The 15657-nt window shown below is 50.9% G+C and overlaps 1 protein-coding gene across 3 annotated transcripts in view; it reads right to left on the bottom strand.

Moving 5' to 3' along the window:
* The window catches only part of L3MBTL1 (L3MBTL histone methyl-lysine binding protein 1), a 42922-nt gene that overhangs the window by 8440 nt on the left and 18825 nt on the right, over positions 1 to 15657 (bottom strand). For 2 of the 3 annotated variants that reach the window (XM_039248480.1, XM_039248481.1), the window contains exons 14-22: positions 15159 to 15244; positions 14849 to 14959; positions 14300 to 14414; positions 13367 to 13466; positions 12987 to 13184; positions 12847 to 12896; positions 9602 to 9759; positions 9106 to 9168; positions 5863 to 5957 (exon numbers count right to left, since the gene is read on the bottom strand). In XM_039248480.1, coding sequence (XP_039104411.1) covers positions 5863 to 5957; positions 9106 to 9168; positions 9602 to 9759; positions 12847 to 12896; positions 12987 to 13184; positions 13367 to 13466; positions 14300 to 14414; positions 14849 to 14959; positions 15159 to 15244 — 976 coding nt within the window. Of the gene's footprint in view, positions 1 to 5862; positions 5958 to 7247; positions 8063 to 9105; positions 9169 to 9601; positions 9760 to 12846; positions 12897 to 12986; positions 13185 to 13366; positions 13467 to 14299; positions 14415 to 14848; positions 14960 to 15158; positions 15245 to 15657 lie in introns of those variants that run through there. The other variant, XM_039248482.1, reaches the window with a different exon arrangement.

Below are 15657 nucleotides of genomic sequence, written 5' to 3'. Positions count from 1 at the left end.
TCATCTTCAATTCTAAAGTTGTAAAGATTTACCTCTATGTTTTATTCTACTTCTACAGTTTTAGCTTTTATATTTAGGTCATTGACCCATTTGGGGTTCATTTTTTAATATGGTATAAGGTAGGCATCTAACCGCATTTTTTCACATGTGGAGATCCAGTTGTCCCAGCACCAGTTGATGAAGAGACTGTTCTTCCCCCATTGAATGGACATTCTTATCAAAAACCAACTGGCCATAGATGTGTGGGTTAGTTTTTGGACTTTCAGTTCTATTCCATTGGTCTTTATGTCTGTCCTTATGCCAGTAGTACGCTGTTTTAATTATATTTGTAGCAAGTTTTGAAATCATTAGATCTGACTCCTCCAACTTTGTTCTTTTTAAAGACTGTTTTGCTTTTGGGGTCCTCTTGCTATTCCATATGGATGTAAGGATCAGCTTATCTATTCTTGCAAAAAAATGCCATTGGCATTTTTGGATAGGTTTTAAATCTATAGGTCACTTTGGGTAGTGTTGACATGTTAACAATATTAAGTCTTCCTACCCATGAACACAGATGTCTTTCCATTTATGTAGGTCTTTTCATATTTCTTTCAGCAATGGTTTTGTAGCTTTTAGTATATAAGTCTTTCATCTCCTTTTTAAAATTTATTCATAGGTATTTCATTATTTTATTTTATTTTTTATTTTATTTTTTAATTTTTTTAATGTTTTTTTTTTATTTCTAGGAGAGAGAGAGAGAGAGGGAGAGAGAGACAGCATGAGCAGGGGAGGGTCAGAGAGAGAGGGAGTCACAGACTCTGAAACAGGCTCCAGGCTCTGAGCTGGCAGTCAGCACAGAGCCCGACGCGGGGCTCGAACCCATGAACCGCGAGATCATGACCTGAGTGAAAGTTGGACGCTTAACCGACTAAGCCACCCGGGCGCCCCAGGTATTTCATTATTTTAGATGCTGTTGTAAGTAGAATTGCTTTCCTGTTTTCCTTTTGTATTGTTTGTTGGGATATAGAAATACAAGTGATTTTTGGATATGTTAATCTTATACCCTGTGGTTTTGCTTACATTATTAGCTTTGGCAGGTCTCTTGTGGATTTTTTTATATATAAGATCATGTCATCCATGAATAGAGATTGTTTTACTTATTCCATCCCAATTTGGGTGCCTTTTACTTATTTCTCTTATCTAATTTCCGTCTAGAACTTCCAGTATGAAACTGAAAAGTAGTGGTGAAAGTGGGTTTCCATGTCTTGTCCCAATCTTAGGGAGAAAATCTCTTACCACTGAGTATAATATTAGCTGTGGGGTTTTTTTGTAGATGTCTTTTATCATGTTGAGAAAGTTCCCCCTCTATTCCTAGTTTTCTGTTTCTCTTGTGAAACAGTGTTGGATTTTGGCAAATACCTTTCCTGCATCAAGATGATCATGTTTCCCCCCTTCACTCTAGTGATGCGGTGTATGACATAGACTGACTTTATTTTGAACTATCCTTGCATATTTAAAAAAATGTTTATTTTGAGAGAGAGAGCGAGAGCATGTGTGCATGAGTGGGGGAGAAGCAGAGAGAGGGAGAGAATCCCAAGCAGGTTCCATGCTGTCAACTCAGAGCCTGACACAGGGGTCAATCTCACAAAGCATGAGATCATGACCTGAGCTGAAATCATGAGTTGGACGCCTAACAGACTGAGCCACTCAGACGCCCTGAACTACCCTTGTATTTTGGGGCTTTTCCCCATTTTGATTTACTCTCTCATTTTTATGAAGCACATCCTCCAGTGGCTTTCTGAGGAAAGGTTCACAGGAGATAAAAGTTTGAACCATTGTATGTTCGAAAATGTTCTTTCTGACTTCACATTTGATTGACAGTTCAGCTGGGTACAGAATTCTAGGGTGGAAATAACCTTCTGTTGGAATTGTGAAAACATCGCTCCATTCTCTTACTTCCAGCCTTGCTATTGAGAAGTTCAGTGCTATCGATTCATGTTTCTTTGGATGAGACCCATTCTATTCCTTCTGGAAGCTTTTAAATCCTCTTTGTTCTCATTATTCTGATATTTCACAATAGTGTAGCTTAGTGTCATTCCTTTTACATCCACTGTTTTGGGTGTTAAGTATAACCTTTCAACTTGGTGACTGGCATCTTGCAACTCTGTGAAATTTCCTTATTGTAAAAGTTTTTTTTTTTAAATATAATTTGTCTGTTCTCTTTTATTGGCATTCCTATTAGTTGTATGTTGGACCTCCAGCTAGTCCTTTAATATTATTTCCCGTTTTTCATTTGTCTTTTTATTCCACTTTCCGGGTAATATTAACTTTATCTTTCAACCTGCATGTTGAATTATCTCTGCAATCAATTTTAAATTTCCAAAGGTCCTTTCTTATCTCTTAATGTTCCTTTTCCTTTTACAGCAGACATGGGTGGTAGAGGACTAGCTTCTACAGGTGGAAGAATCAACTCTTCTATAATAGGGAGGAAAGAAGTAAGGATGGAAATGAATGGGAGGAGATTGGTAGATGAGCTGGCAGGCAGGTGGAGGTATTCCTCCTGATGACTTTCATTTTCTCTGTGATATAGATGAGGAACACATGTATTGAGACAACAGGGAAGGCAATGGGGCAAGAGGTTTGAAGAGCATGAAAGGGGAAATCAAAGATAGCCCCCACAAAAAAAACATGTGTTTCCTGGGCAGTCCTGAGGGTCTACACCAAAGCCAGAGACCATCAGTCAACCATGGCACCAATCCTTACTCAGATAAGCTCCCGGGACAGGTGTGGAGAAGATGGGCTTTGGACAGTTCCATGGTTGGTATTCTAGCTAAGTAGTCTGGAAGAGCAGCAGGGCAAAGAAATTAAGGATACTGACAAGAAAGGGATTGATGTGATCGAACAGGGCATTTCTGCCCCTTTCCCATCTGCTCACAGTCTCTGGGAAACTTGAGTCTAACCATTCAGCTTGACATTTCCCTACCTGACAGTTCAATGTTATTTTAAAAACTGGAGGCTTCATTGAATTTTCTGCCCTGGACCATTTTTAAACTGTCAAGGATCAGGCCCTTTCCACACTATTCTTTGGGGGTTCCCATTGTTTATATTTCTCAGTAGAGACAGGTATATCCATTTATCTTTATCCTTCGTTTCTTATCTTTAAAATAGAATAAGGATGCCTAACAACAAAGAGAATGCTTTATTCTCTTCAGTGATGGCACTATTGATATATACTTCATGTTTTCTGGATGTTTTACCATGAAAATAGGAACAGACTCTGACTACATATCATCCCGATGTTCCAAGTTTATTTATGTTGTTTCAATACACTGACAAGACACCACAGCTTTAACTTTTTCTCTCTCAAGAGTCACTTTATCGTAAACCAGAGTATTCTCTTAAAGAACACAACCATGCACGTGCGCACGCACGCGCACACACACACACACACACACACACACGTGGCAAATACAAAAACAATTCCACCAAAGTGCATGTGAATGAAAGTGCAAACAGGCTTCATTTTCAAACTCTGGGATCATTCTCTGCTTCAGAAATTAAACAGAAAGGCCCTCAGTGCCCTAAGCCAGGCCTGGGCAAGGGCTGGGAGCGGCTGCCAGGGCCAAAGTGTAAGCGGTGTCTGCTGCTGGAGAGAAGGGCAGAGGCACATGGCATGGGCACTGGCGCCAAACCCCTCCCATCACTGGGCACCCAGGTCAAGGTGCGATGATCTCATCCGGGGACAGGATGGGGTGAAGGGGCAGTAGGGCAGATTTCTTTCTCTCTTTTAATGTTTTTTTTTTCCCAAAGAGTTTGACGTTGGTGCAGAAAGTGCTGAAGTCTCAAAGTTCAGAACCTGGGGGCCCTTTTCTCAAGGACCTCAGTCCACCTTGCCCTTCCTGTGGGCAAGCACTAGAAGTGTGGTTGGTAGATCCACGTGGCAAGTTGTCCGAGCCCCACTCCCCGGGACAGGCGAGGTTCTGCAGCACAGCTGTGCACACTTCTGCCCTCTCCTCACACCACAAAGCCGGTGAGCATCTCTCCCCAGTTTCAAAGAGGAGCAGACAAAGCCAAGGGACTGGTGAGTTTTGCCACCACCCAAGCAACCAAGTCAGAGAGGCTCAGACTTGCCCTTCTTTACTCTTGGCCAAGGGGGCAACGCGACCTCTGTAAACTCAAGCATCAGCCAGAGGCAGGGACTGCCCACTTTCCTCCCAAGATGCCTGTGCTCAGAGCTGCCTCTCGGGGGTCGAAGGGAAGAACCTCTGAAGCCAGACGGGAGTTTAGCTGGGTGGCCGCAAGGCTACCCCGGCAAAGCTGTGTGAGCCCACATAAGAGACAGTCCACTACTGGACTGCAGCAGGAAATCGACAGAACTTTGAGTGCCCCACTTCAGTGGGAAAGATAAAGCTTCATATTTTAACAATAATAGCCCTTGACATTTCCCCAACATCGAGCCTCATAGCTGCACCTGTCGAACACTCCCAAGTGTGCCCTAGGTGCACACATACCACGTGACTGAGGGAAGCAGCCTGGCTCTGTACCCTGCGGGCCCATTTCAGCACCTGGGGCCACAGGAGCCTGGCGGTTGCTCCTCACCTCTGTGTAGGGACAGCTCCTGCTGGGCCCTCTGCTGGTTTGGCAGTGGCTCAGTGGAGGGCAGGCCCCTACTTGGACAGAAAGATCTAAGTCCCAGAGCCCCCAGCAGGCACCTGGCTGGCAGTGCAGGACAGACAGATGGTGGTACGAAAGGCTTATGGGCCACAGAGAATTCAAAGATAGAGGAATTCACCTTCCCAACGCCCAAGTGCAAGTGGGCTTTGTAAGACTCCACGAAAGCAAGACATTTAAGGGAAAGGCTGAATGTGATGTCGTGAGGTATGTGTGCTAGACAGAGCAGCACATTCCCACAGCCACAGGCCTGGCAGGTGTGGGGCCCTCACCCCACGGGCAGTGCCTTGGCTGAGATGCGTGGCTGCAGGGAAGGATGCCAGGCCCAGCTTTGGGGACCATCATGCCTGCCGGAGCTGCCCCTCTGGCCAAAGACCCGAGCTTGTCTGATATACCCTTGAACTCCTCTTCCCCACACCTGATAGAGGAAGAGTATACGGGGAACATTCATGGAGCCTTGACCTTTCCTGCAGAGGTAAAACAGGCTCTAACCACCTATTCTGCCGGAAACAGGACCTGCCGTGGACCACTAAAATGCTAGCTGATCCAGAACTGGGCATGCTTACGAATGCATCTTGGCTTGGAATCCCCCATTTGTGGGTAAAAGGGAGAAAGGCAGCCAGAGACTCCCAGTGGGCCTATGAAAACGTGTTTCTGAGGCTCACCCATCGAGGAGGGAAGAGCCAGAGGGTCTGGGTGGGCATTGCCCAGGCCCCACCCGGAAACCAGACAGCAGAGCGAATATGTGTGTGGCAGGGTCACTTCTTGGCATGAGCCAAGAACAGAAAAGCACGGAGAGATGCTGAAGAGAAATGAGCCTCTGACGGGAGGCCTCCCATTTTACCAGATTGTCCTTAACTGCTGAGAAAGACCCTTTGGCGACAAAACAAGTCAGCTGGAGATGTGGGGCTGCCACAGGCAGGGCACCTCCAGTCTGCTCCACTGGTAATGCTCCTCCAGCCCAGTCACACCTTCCCTGGTGTGCCTGGTGGCAGATGAGCCCCAGGACGCGGGGGCCAGGACTCCAAGGGCTCCTCTGCTTCCACATACCTTGTAGGAAGCAGCCCCAGAGAGAAGGAGGACCCCTGGTAAGATGTAGAGGGTGTTGGGGGTACAGGGGGGGATATGAGGAATTCAGGTCAGGAAGGAAGCATCAGCTGCGGAGGGAGGCCCAGCTCAGGCTGGAGGAGAGCCCAGCCCTGAGCCACTCACTTTAAGGTGTCATCGGCGTTTTTGAACATGAGAATGGCGTTATAGATCTTCAAGGCTGGGCCCAGCTTGACGCTCATGATCTTCACAATGTCCGCCTGTGTCAGCAAAAGGAAGGCCTCGCCGTCAATCATCTGAGGGGTTGGGGGAGGGAGGAGGAAGGAAAGTGGGGAGAAGGTGGAGAGGGCCGTGGGGAAGGCAAGGCGTGAAGGAGAGGTGGGGCATTCGTGGGGAGTGGGGAGGAGAGAGAGAGAATAGGGAGTAAAGGATATGGGAGGAGGGACGGAGGACAGAGACGGGAAGAGGAAGGCAAAGGAGAAAGGAGAAGGGAGGGAGAAAGGAAAAAAGGAAGACAGCAATGGGGACAGAGAAGGAAAGAGAGATATCCACTGGTTTCCCCATGCTCGCACACACACTCCTTTTCTTTCTGCTGACTAGTCTGATTTCAATGTGTGTTTGCATAATATCTTCTCAGTCCTCACTGACAGTGGCCTCAAAACACCAGCTGTTGCGGTCCCCCCATAACCCCACCGGAGCTGAGAGTGAACAGGCAGACTCTGTGGGTGCGTCTGGGTGATGCAGCATGAGGTACATGATATCACCTATGAGCCCTTATTCTTAAGGGGGGGGGGGTTGGGGGGCAGGGAGGAGGGATGGGTGATTTAATCTGAATCTGGCAGACTTTCCTTAAGATCATCAGTGCTGACCGCCGGACTGGACAGTCTGACTACCCGTTAAGACCACCTGTCTGCTTTGCTCTAGTTTCTCACTCATGAAACCCCCCCTCTAATGACGGGTCTGTGTCCCGGCTGGAGAGAATCTTGACCGTGTGTCTGAATGCATCAGTCCAGCCAGACAAAGGCCACTCCCTGGAGCCTGCTCCTCCTTGGGGAAGTCGATGCCGTGGAGCAGATCCTGGAAAAGATCATCCTCAGCCCTCACAAAGGCCCTGCTCCCCACTGAGCCTCCATTTGCTGCTGGCAGCCCACCCTTCGCCCCCTTAGGCCATCCTTTTGTATCACAGACCACGTTGAACTGCGAGATGAGACGGGGTAGGTGCTCTGGGGAGGGTGTCAGGGGGAGGCGGCGGGAGGCCCTCCGGCATGGTTCTGTGGCTGGCTGGACGCATGCACTCAGAGAGCACTTATGACTCTTGTCACCAAAGGAAGACCTCTAAAGGGTACCACATGGTTCTATTTCATGAAACACGTGTGGTGAAGGTGTGGCTTAAAACACAGAAGGCTTAGTTATCAAACGACAAGCTGTCTGAGACTGGAAAGGCTCATTAATATCAGAGATGACAGAATCAAGATTTAAAACAATGAGACTATGAAACCAACAAAATAACATTTAATAGGGATAAATGTAAAGTTTTACATTGGGTTAATTAAAAAAAAAAAACACACAAACCCAGTGGTACAAGTAACAAAGTGGAAGATGTGGTTAGACTATAATGGATAATTGATATAAAAGGCACTTGGGGGACTTTCATGACCTCCAAACTGGTCTGATGTGGCTGTAATAAAGCTCATGCAAACTTAAATTTTGCTAAAAAAAATCATAGGGTTCATATCAGGGGAAGAGAAAACAACCCAAATATCCATTAACAGAACTGTGGGCTATTCATAAAAAGGAGCCCCACTCAGCAATACAAATGAACAAACTACCGGATACACAAGAACATGGATGAACCTCGAAAACGTTACACTGAGTGAAAAGAGACAAGACACCAAAGAATAGGAGCTGGGCCCATTTATATGAAGTTCAAGAACAGGTAAAACTAACCGATGGTGCTAGAGATTAAAACAGCGGTTGCCCATGAGGGCAGGGGCTCACAAAGGGGCCAAGAAAGAGCGTTCTGGTATGATGGAAATGTTTTACGTCTTGACTGAAGCACTGGGTTCCAGGTGTACACATTTCACAAAACTTGTGGAACTGTACTTTTAAGATGTGTGCATTTCGTTCCATGTACGTTTTTATCGCCATTAAAAAAAAATCTGAGTGGAGGTGATAACTGGGAGGCTGTGCAGGTGTCGGGGCTGGGGGTGTATGGGAAATCTCTGTACCTTCCTCTCAAGTCTGCTGTGACCCTAAAACTGCTCTATAAACTCCTTTTAAATACAAACCAAAAAAACGTCTAGGGAGGGAGGACACAACCGGCGTGTTCTGTGCTGGTGAGAAGGCGTCTGAAACCGGGCTACAGCTGCGGACACACGTTACAGTAAGATCACCAGCCCACAAGGCAAGCAGCCCACATGGGGAGAAGGTGGGGCCCCCACCACGCAAGGGTCCTATGAAGAAATGGCTGGCTGTGTTGGGTCTGGATAAAGAGATTCTTCTAGGGGAAGAGGAGCACACTTCCTTCTTCTGGGCACCTGACCTGGAGGGGCTGAGACTACAGGTTTCTGGGTGAAGGGGGATGCATAGATTCTTTGGAAAGAAGACCTAAGCAAACTCCAAGGCCCCTTCCAGGTTTTCAGACTGTGTAAATTAGGAGAGTCACAGTAAAGTTCTTTACTCGAAGACAACTATTAAAAATCAGAACCACTACTGAGCCCCCACTGCATCAGGCATTCTTGCATAGTGGTATGATTTCTGTACCACGCTACAGCACGCTGGTGATACAGCTGCACTAGACCGTCTGGTACAGTGATCCATTCACCATGTCCAATGCTCACAATGATCCTGCACGGTTGTCATCGTCATACCCCTTATACCTGCTTTCTCTCCATCTTATAGACAGGAAGATGTAACTCAGAGACAATAAAGAGCTCAAACTAGCAGAACTGGGGTTCACGTCCACACTGCCTGTAAAGCTGGAGTTCTTTTATGCACAATTCACGGCTTCTTATCCTTGGGAAGCTTCTGGGTCTCGGTTTTAAGTATGTGTTAGGACCCTTGCAGTAAAAGGCAACACCTGTGCTATTCAAGACACACTTTAACTTGCTGTCCCCTTGTGAAGCTAGGTTTAGAAAACAAGCTGGGCAGACAGCAGAGGGGAGTGAATGGGGCCCTGTCTCCAGGAGCCATTTTCCTTCCTGAGGATGATCTGAACACAGAGGGTTTGCAAGCTGGGCCACGGTCCAGACCACGTTTTTCCCAGAGACGTGGGTCACTGTGACCAGCCTCCGGCAGGTGGGATGACAGAGGGCCCTCCCTAGCAGAGGGGGCGGCGTGGTGAGGCCACCTGCTCCCTGCAGTCTCACCCAGAGACCCTTCTGTCCCCACTCTGCACTTGCACCTCACCTCATCTTTGAAGAGTCGTGCCTGGTCCTCACAGCCGGTCAGGGTCTGAACGAAGCTGAAGACCTTGGAAACCAAAGAAGACGCATTGCCAAGGGGAAGGGGACTTGGGGGTGTAGGGGAGAGGGGGGCCCAGGTGGACTTGGTGTTCTCTGGGCTTTGACAGTGTTGCTTTTTCTTGTCAACCCAAGAGGATCCTTGTATCTCTGGTGCTGGGTGAGCGAGGGAGGGCCCAGGTGAAGCCTGTCTCTCCTGCTGGACCCTACACGAGCTAGCAGCATGCCCCTCTCCCCACCCACTAGGGCAGGCCTGCTGGCCCACATCTCAGTCCCTGCCGGGCACCAGGAGGGGCTGTGGACGGGAGGGGGGAGCAGGAAGGGGTGTCAGGTGCAGTGCCTGCCTCTGCCTGACCAGGGCCTTTCCCGAGCCCTCCCGTCAGGGTGTGGTGTGGTGAGAGGGCCAAGCAGGGGAGAGGAATGGGGAGGGTCCTTGCTCTCACCTCATCAATGGTCCACTTGGCCACCGTTGAGGCCGAGATGCCTGCCACCCCTGGCAGGAGCTTGCAGTGCTGCTCCCAGCACACGGACAGTGAGCGGTCAGGGCGGGCCGACAGGGCTGATGTGAAGAGGGACTGGTGCGTGGCGTCGGGAGCTAGTGCTGAAGGCAGAGGCAGAGGCTGGCGCTGAGGACTCAGCTGGTCCCTTGGGCCTGCTCCGACCCATGCCCCTCAGGGGGACCAGGGCCTCCTACCCATGCCCCTTGGGGGGACCAGGGCCTCCTCTAAGAGTCTTGCAGAGCCGAGAGGGAGCTGTGACTCCTCGTCCCCTGCCCGGTTCCTCCTGAAGTGAGCGCCTCACTGTACAGACTCTCTGAGCCGGCTGTTAGGAATGACCCAGCTCCATCTCTGAAGCTGCAGCACCCGGGGCCCCCACAAGGGGGTGCTGTAGCATCCCTGACTGTTCTCTAGATACCTTGTACCAGGATGGCCTCCGAGATCTCAGCGGCTCAGCCCTAACAGCAGAAGCCTGTTCTGTTTGCCTTCCTTTTCCTGCCCTGACTCTGGCAGAGTCAGGGCGATTCTGTGTGAGAACCCAGCCCGCAAGCGTCCACCACTGCTTCCAGCTCCATTCCTCTCCCCTACCTGCTCCCCAGCCTGTTCTGGCACCTAGAAGGCAATCCCTGACTCCTCGCCAACTGCACGCTGCCTGTCACCCTGCTTCCTGACCTGCTCCGTAGTCCTGGCTCCTGGCCTCCAGCCTTGGCCGCTGTACGATCTCATGAGTGACGCTGCTCTGCTTGGCCTCATCCTTAGCCAGGCCTGCCCTCACCTGCCTGGACTTCATTTACCTTTGGCAGCTCTGACACACTTGGCCCCTACCTACTTACCAGCCTTGACTGGCCTTGGGTCGTGTGGCCACTGTCCCATGGGGCTTGTCCTGCCTCTGTCTACCCACAGTCCAGGAGAGCTGCCTCCCTCTTGTTCACTAGGTGTTAGTCCTAGACACATGGCTGCAGCTCACCACTGTCCGTCCCCAGGGGCCAGACCCCCGCTCCTCACAGACTGGCCTTCCCTGCCCCTTTGGCCCTTAGCTTCAGCCTTTCACCCTGACTCCTCTGCACCTCCAGTCACTCTCGGAGCCTCTGAGATTCTGTTGCAGAGACTCTTCCTGAAGAACTGGAACAGCTTAAGTCCCGCCCAGAAACTGTGCAATGAACCAGGAGATCTCTCATGGTCTCTTCTAGCCTAAAACGATGTGCATTCAACTCAAATAAGGCATGATCCCTAGTGTTCCTGCTGTGTATCAGGCCCTGTGCTGCATTAAAACAAAATGTTTTTAATGTTTATTTTTGAGAGAGAGACAGAGACAGAGTGTGAGAGGGGGAGGGGCAGAGAGAGAGGGAGACACGGAATCTAAAGCAGGCTGCAGGCTCTGAGCTGTCAGCACAGAGTCTGATGTGGGGCTCGAACCCATAAACCGCAAGATCATGACCTGAGTTGAAGTTGGACGCTTAACTGACTGAGCCACCCAGGAGCCCCAGGCCCTCCCTGTGCTGAAGATGTAAGATGAATCTGTCACCCAAAGGAGGGCTCGCTCACCTTGTCCCTCCCTTTGGAGCATGTTATGAGCTTAACCATGTTCCCCCAAAGGCATATGTTGAAGCCCAACCCCTCAGTACTTCTGCACAGGGCTGTGCAGTTAACCCTTGAACAATGTGGGGGTTAGGGGCACCAACACCCCACGCAGTCAAAAATCCATGTGTAACTTTGACTCCCTCGAAACTTTACCACTAATAGCCTACCGTTGACTGGAAGCCTTACTAATAACATAAACAGTCAATTAACATATATTTTGTACATCATATGTATTATATCCTGTAGTCTTACAATAAATGAAGCCAGAGAAAAGAAAACATCATTAAGAAAATCACAAAAAGCCACATTTACAGGGTTGTGTGCAGCTCAAGTCCCTGTTGCTCAAGGGCCAACTGTATTTGGAGATGGGGTCTCTGAACAGGTGACTAAGTTAAAACAAGGCTGTTCGGGTGGGCTCTCCTCCAATCTGGGGTCCTCGAACCCACGTAGGGAGACACTTGGAGGACAATGCATGCAGCGCAGACCACATGAGGACACAGAGAGAGTACGGCCACCTGACGTCTCAGGAGAAGGCAGCCCTGCAGATACCTTGATCTTGGACTTTTAGCCTCCATAAGCATGAGAAAATGAATTTCTGTTGTTTAAGCTACCAAGTCTGTGGCACTTGGCTGTGGTGCCCAAGCTAAGGCAAAGGAGACGGAGAGGTGGGTGGACATCCGGGTTAGGCGCTTCCGGCCTGTTATGCCAGCAGCACAGAACAGGAGTGAGCTCTGAGTTTGAATGCCAGCTCTGCCCCTTTTTTTTTTTTTTTAAAATTTTTTTTTAAATGTTTTATTTATTTCTAGGAGAGAGACAGCATGAGTAGGGGAGGGTCAGAGAGAGAGGGAGTCACAGACTCTGAAACAGGCTCCAGGCTCTGAGCTGGCAGTCAGCACAGAGCCCGACGCGGGGCTCGAACCCACGAACCGTGAGATCATGACCTAAGCGAAAGTCAGAAGCTTAACCAACTAAGCCACCCAGGCGCCCCAGCTCTGCCCCTTAAGAGCCGAATGGCTTTGGGCGAGCGGCTTCACCCTCTGAGCTTCCTGTTCCTCTTCTCTCAGAAGAAGAGAATGCCGTCCCCATTACATGTGAGGGTCAGGGACAGTGTATGTACAGCACCTGAAACAGTGCGTGGCCCATAGTAGGTGCTCAGTAAACAATACTAGTAACTACTGTTATTTCAGGTACTTGACGCTTGGAAGTATTACTCATGTCTTCAAATGGGACTGCAACTCAGAGATATTAAGCAGTTTGCTTAAGTTCGCACAGCTAGAAAGTGAAAGCCAAGGCCTTCCCAGGAGGCCTAGAATCAAGGGGAACAGGGCTGGGGGCATCCTCCTGCCACACAGTGGAGAACCAGAGGCCCAAAGAAGCTCACAGTCCCTCCGGCAGACCCACAGCAAGGCCACAGGAGAAGTGGGACTGGAACCCGTGGACACTCCTGTGTTCCTGCCACTGCTCTATGCTCTGCCAGTGCCTGAGAGGAGGAGGTGGCCTCCCTTCCAGCTGTCTCCTCTAGGTCCCCCTGGTGACTCATCCCACCAGTTACTAAGCACTCACTGTGAACACCTTGCGGAGGGCATAGGAGTAGATGACCCAGGACTTACTCGGGAAATCTTCTTGAGGGATCTTCCGATACTTCGGAGGGCGTCCAATCCTGGAGAGAGAGGGACCGGGTCCGTGGCAGGGAATCAGTGCCCGGCCCGGCCCGAGAGGACCCTAGGCCCTGCACCCTTGCCCTCCGCACCGGCCATGATGGCGAGACTTCTTCCTTAGGGAGAAGCCTGAGAGGTTCCTCTTACGGGCCGAGGCCTCCGTGTCGGACAGCTCAGCCTTCAGTCGACTTTGGTTCCTCTCAGCCAGTGGGCAGCCTGAGAGGCAATGGTGAGCTGTGAACTTGCCTGTGACGTGGCCAGAACCATCGCAACCAGGAGTGGGGCACTTCCTGGGGAAGCGGAAGAAGGTGGCATAAGTTGGGCTGAATCTGCTTGTTTCCACGGAGTCCTTCCCCACTCCAGCCCCACTGGGAGAGGCCTGGAGAACCCTGATTGGCTGCACACAGTAGGTGTAGAAGAGCCCCGATCTGAACAAGGCCTGAGGGTCTCTTAGCAGGAGCCCTTCACTCACCGGTGGTGAAAGTTGTACTTGGAGGTCCTAGTGTGAGGCAAGCTCCGACAACTGAGAGGAGGACAGCCCCCAGGGGAGGCAGAGGTGGGTTCTCTGGGTCCTGGGGCAGCAGGAAGAAAAGAGTCAGCACAGCATCCTTGGTGGGGGTGTGAGACGGGAGGAGGGACGGCAGGGAAGGAACAGTTTCTATGGGGAAGGTTAGCACTAGGAGCGAGTTCCCCCGCTACAGGGGCCCTAGACTGTGGCATCATTTCCTGCTCTTGGGTATCTGCCCCCTTTCGAGAATGAGGGCTTGGCTCTCGTACATTCTGTTGAAATCTCAGGCCATGCTCTGCCCCTGAGAGAAGGAAAACCCTCTGGGAGAAGATCAACTCAGAGCTGGTGTGGGCACAACTGTACCTTAGAAGCTGCATCAGGCAGGTTCCTATTATTCTGTTTTGTTCCCTGTTTCACTCTCAAGGCGTTGGTAACTTTCTTTGGGCCCTACTCAGGTTTGGAGAATAACTGAGAAGGATCAATACCCGACGTGACTTGGAGCCGAGGAGTCCAATGACCTGACCTCCAACCCCTCCTGCAGAGACCAGGATTTTATTTAAAGAAACCTGGTTTCCTCGGCAAACATAATGTCTGCTCCATGTGGCTCTGGTGGATGCTGAGATAACTCCCTGGGTGCATAACTCCCTCCTAGGCACAGGCTCCCAAGTGAGCTTGGCCCTGCACATCTCAGTACCCTAAACCCAACAACTGCGCAGCGTGGCAGAGACCACTGAGGCAGGGGTGTGCGGGATCCCAGAGCTCACTGTGGGCACTAGGACCCACGTGTGCACGGTCAGAACCCCCGGGCGAGCTGCAGGGGTGGGGGGTAACTGTCAGAGCTTGCAGGTTGAGGCGGACATCAGCAGGAGAGGGTCAGAGTGTCTGAAGGGTACACACGGAGAGGGGGCTGCAGAGGATGCCCTGTCTTGGAGCACCAGCCCGCGGGGTGGATGTCTGGATGGTCAGCATCAATCCAGAAGTCATAGGCGTGACTCCAGCCATCAAAGTGGAGCTGGGGAGGAAAGGCCCTTGGAGGTCAGGTGTTCCTCGTGGAGCCCAGCTCAGCCAGGAGGATCTCCAGGCTCCAGGAGGCTCTCCCCATCCCTGGGGCCTGTCAGAAGCAAGATCCTGGATTGGAAGAACCAAGGCGCCAACCTCACAAAAATCCACCTCTACCACCACACTTTCCAAGGGCTTTACTCATTAACTTACTGGCACTTATGAGCTCAGAGAGGGGAAATGACTTGCCCAAGCCCACAAAGGTTAAGTCACAGATGAGGCTTGAGTGAGACCCCAGATCTTTGACCTTGAATGTAGAGTTCTCTTCCCACAACCTGCAGCCTCCCTGATGTCTGATTCATGCCATGCCCTTGATCTCTGACCAGTCTACAGAATTTCTGCCCAAACAGCCTGTCCATTCCCCCAGCCTGAGGGGCCCAGAGCCACCTTGATCCGATGGTCCTCCACGTCCTCCACGCTGGCCACACGGATCAGGGCTGGGTTCCTGCGGTCCACGGCCTCCAGCTTCATGTTGACCAGGAAGCTGTGTGGGGGTCGCTGCAGGGGGACAGCAGTCTTCAGGCCAAGGCCTAGCTCGGGAGAGCTGAGGCCCCAAGAAAGGAGCCCAAGTGCTGTGACCTAGAAACAGTGGCCTTCCGAAGGCGGAGCACTCCACTCGGCCTCCATTCCATGTGGCTGGCCGAGTGCTCCGTGCCTTCCCAGAGGTCAGCTCTGGGGGCAGAGAAAGCGGACTCACCGCCTTGAAGGCCCAGGTGGGCACAGCAGAGGCCCCAGTTTCTTCCAGATATTTCTCCCAACAGAAGCTGTCAGGGTCTGGGTAGTCTGGAGGAGAGGATGAGAACAATGTCTAGGCACATGAGGGAAGTTCTCTCCTCAAACAGGACCAGGAGAATGGAAGGGGTACAATCCCCCCCGCCCCCCACACCACCACGGCCAGCTGCTGGCGGGGGCTCCTGAGGCAGAGGGAGCCAGGACCAAGCGCGTCGCCACCCCACAGTTAACAGAGAACGCTGAGTCCCCACTCCCCCTTGGTGCTGCTGCTCCAGCTCAAGCCCCAGCCTGTCTGAACCTCTCTGTGTGTGGACCAGCATAATATCCCGAAAGGACACATTCTCTTTGCTCTAGACTCCTGCTCCCTTGCTGAGAGAGGTCGTCTTAACTTTCTTCCTTTAAACCTCAACAGAGTCAGGGGTTGACAGGTCTCTCCTAAAATCAAAGGTTTCTCAGCTCCCAGG

This window comes from Hyaena hyaena, unplaced genomic scaffold (genome assembly GCF_003009895.1).
Source record: "Hyaena hyaena isolate Hyena2069 unplaced genomic scaffold, ASM300989v1 scaffold_312, whole genome shotgun sequence".
NCBI lineage: Eukaryota > Metazoa > Chordata > Mammalia > Carnivora > Hyaenidae > Hyaena > Hyaena hyaena.
Note: the sequence above shows the minus strand (reverse complement) of the source record. Positions and strands in the feature narration are given on the sequence as shown.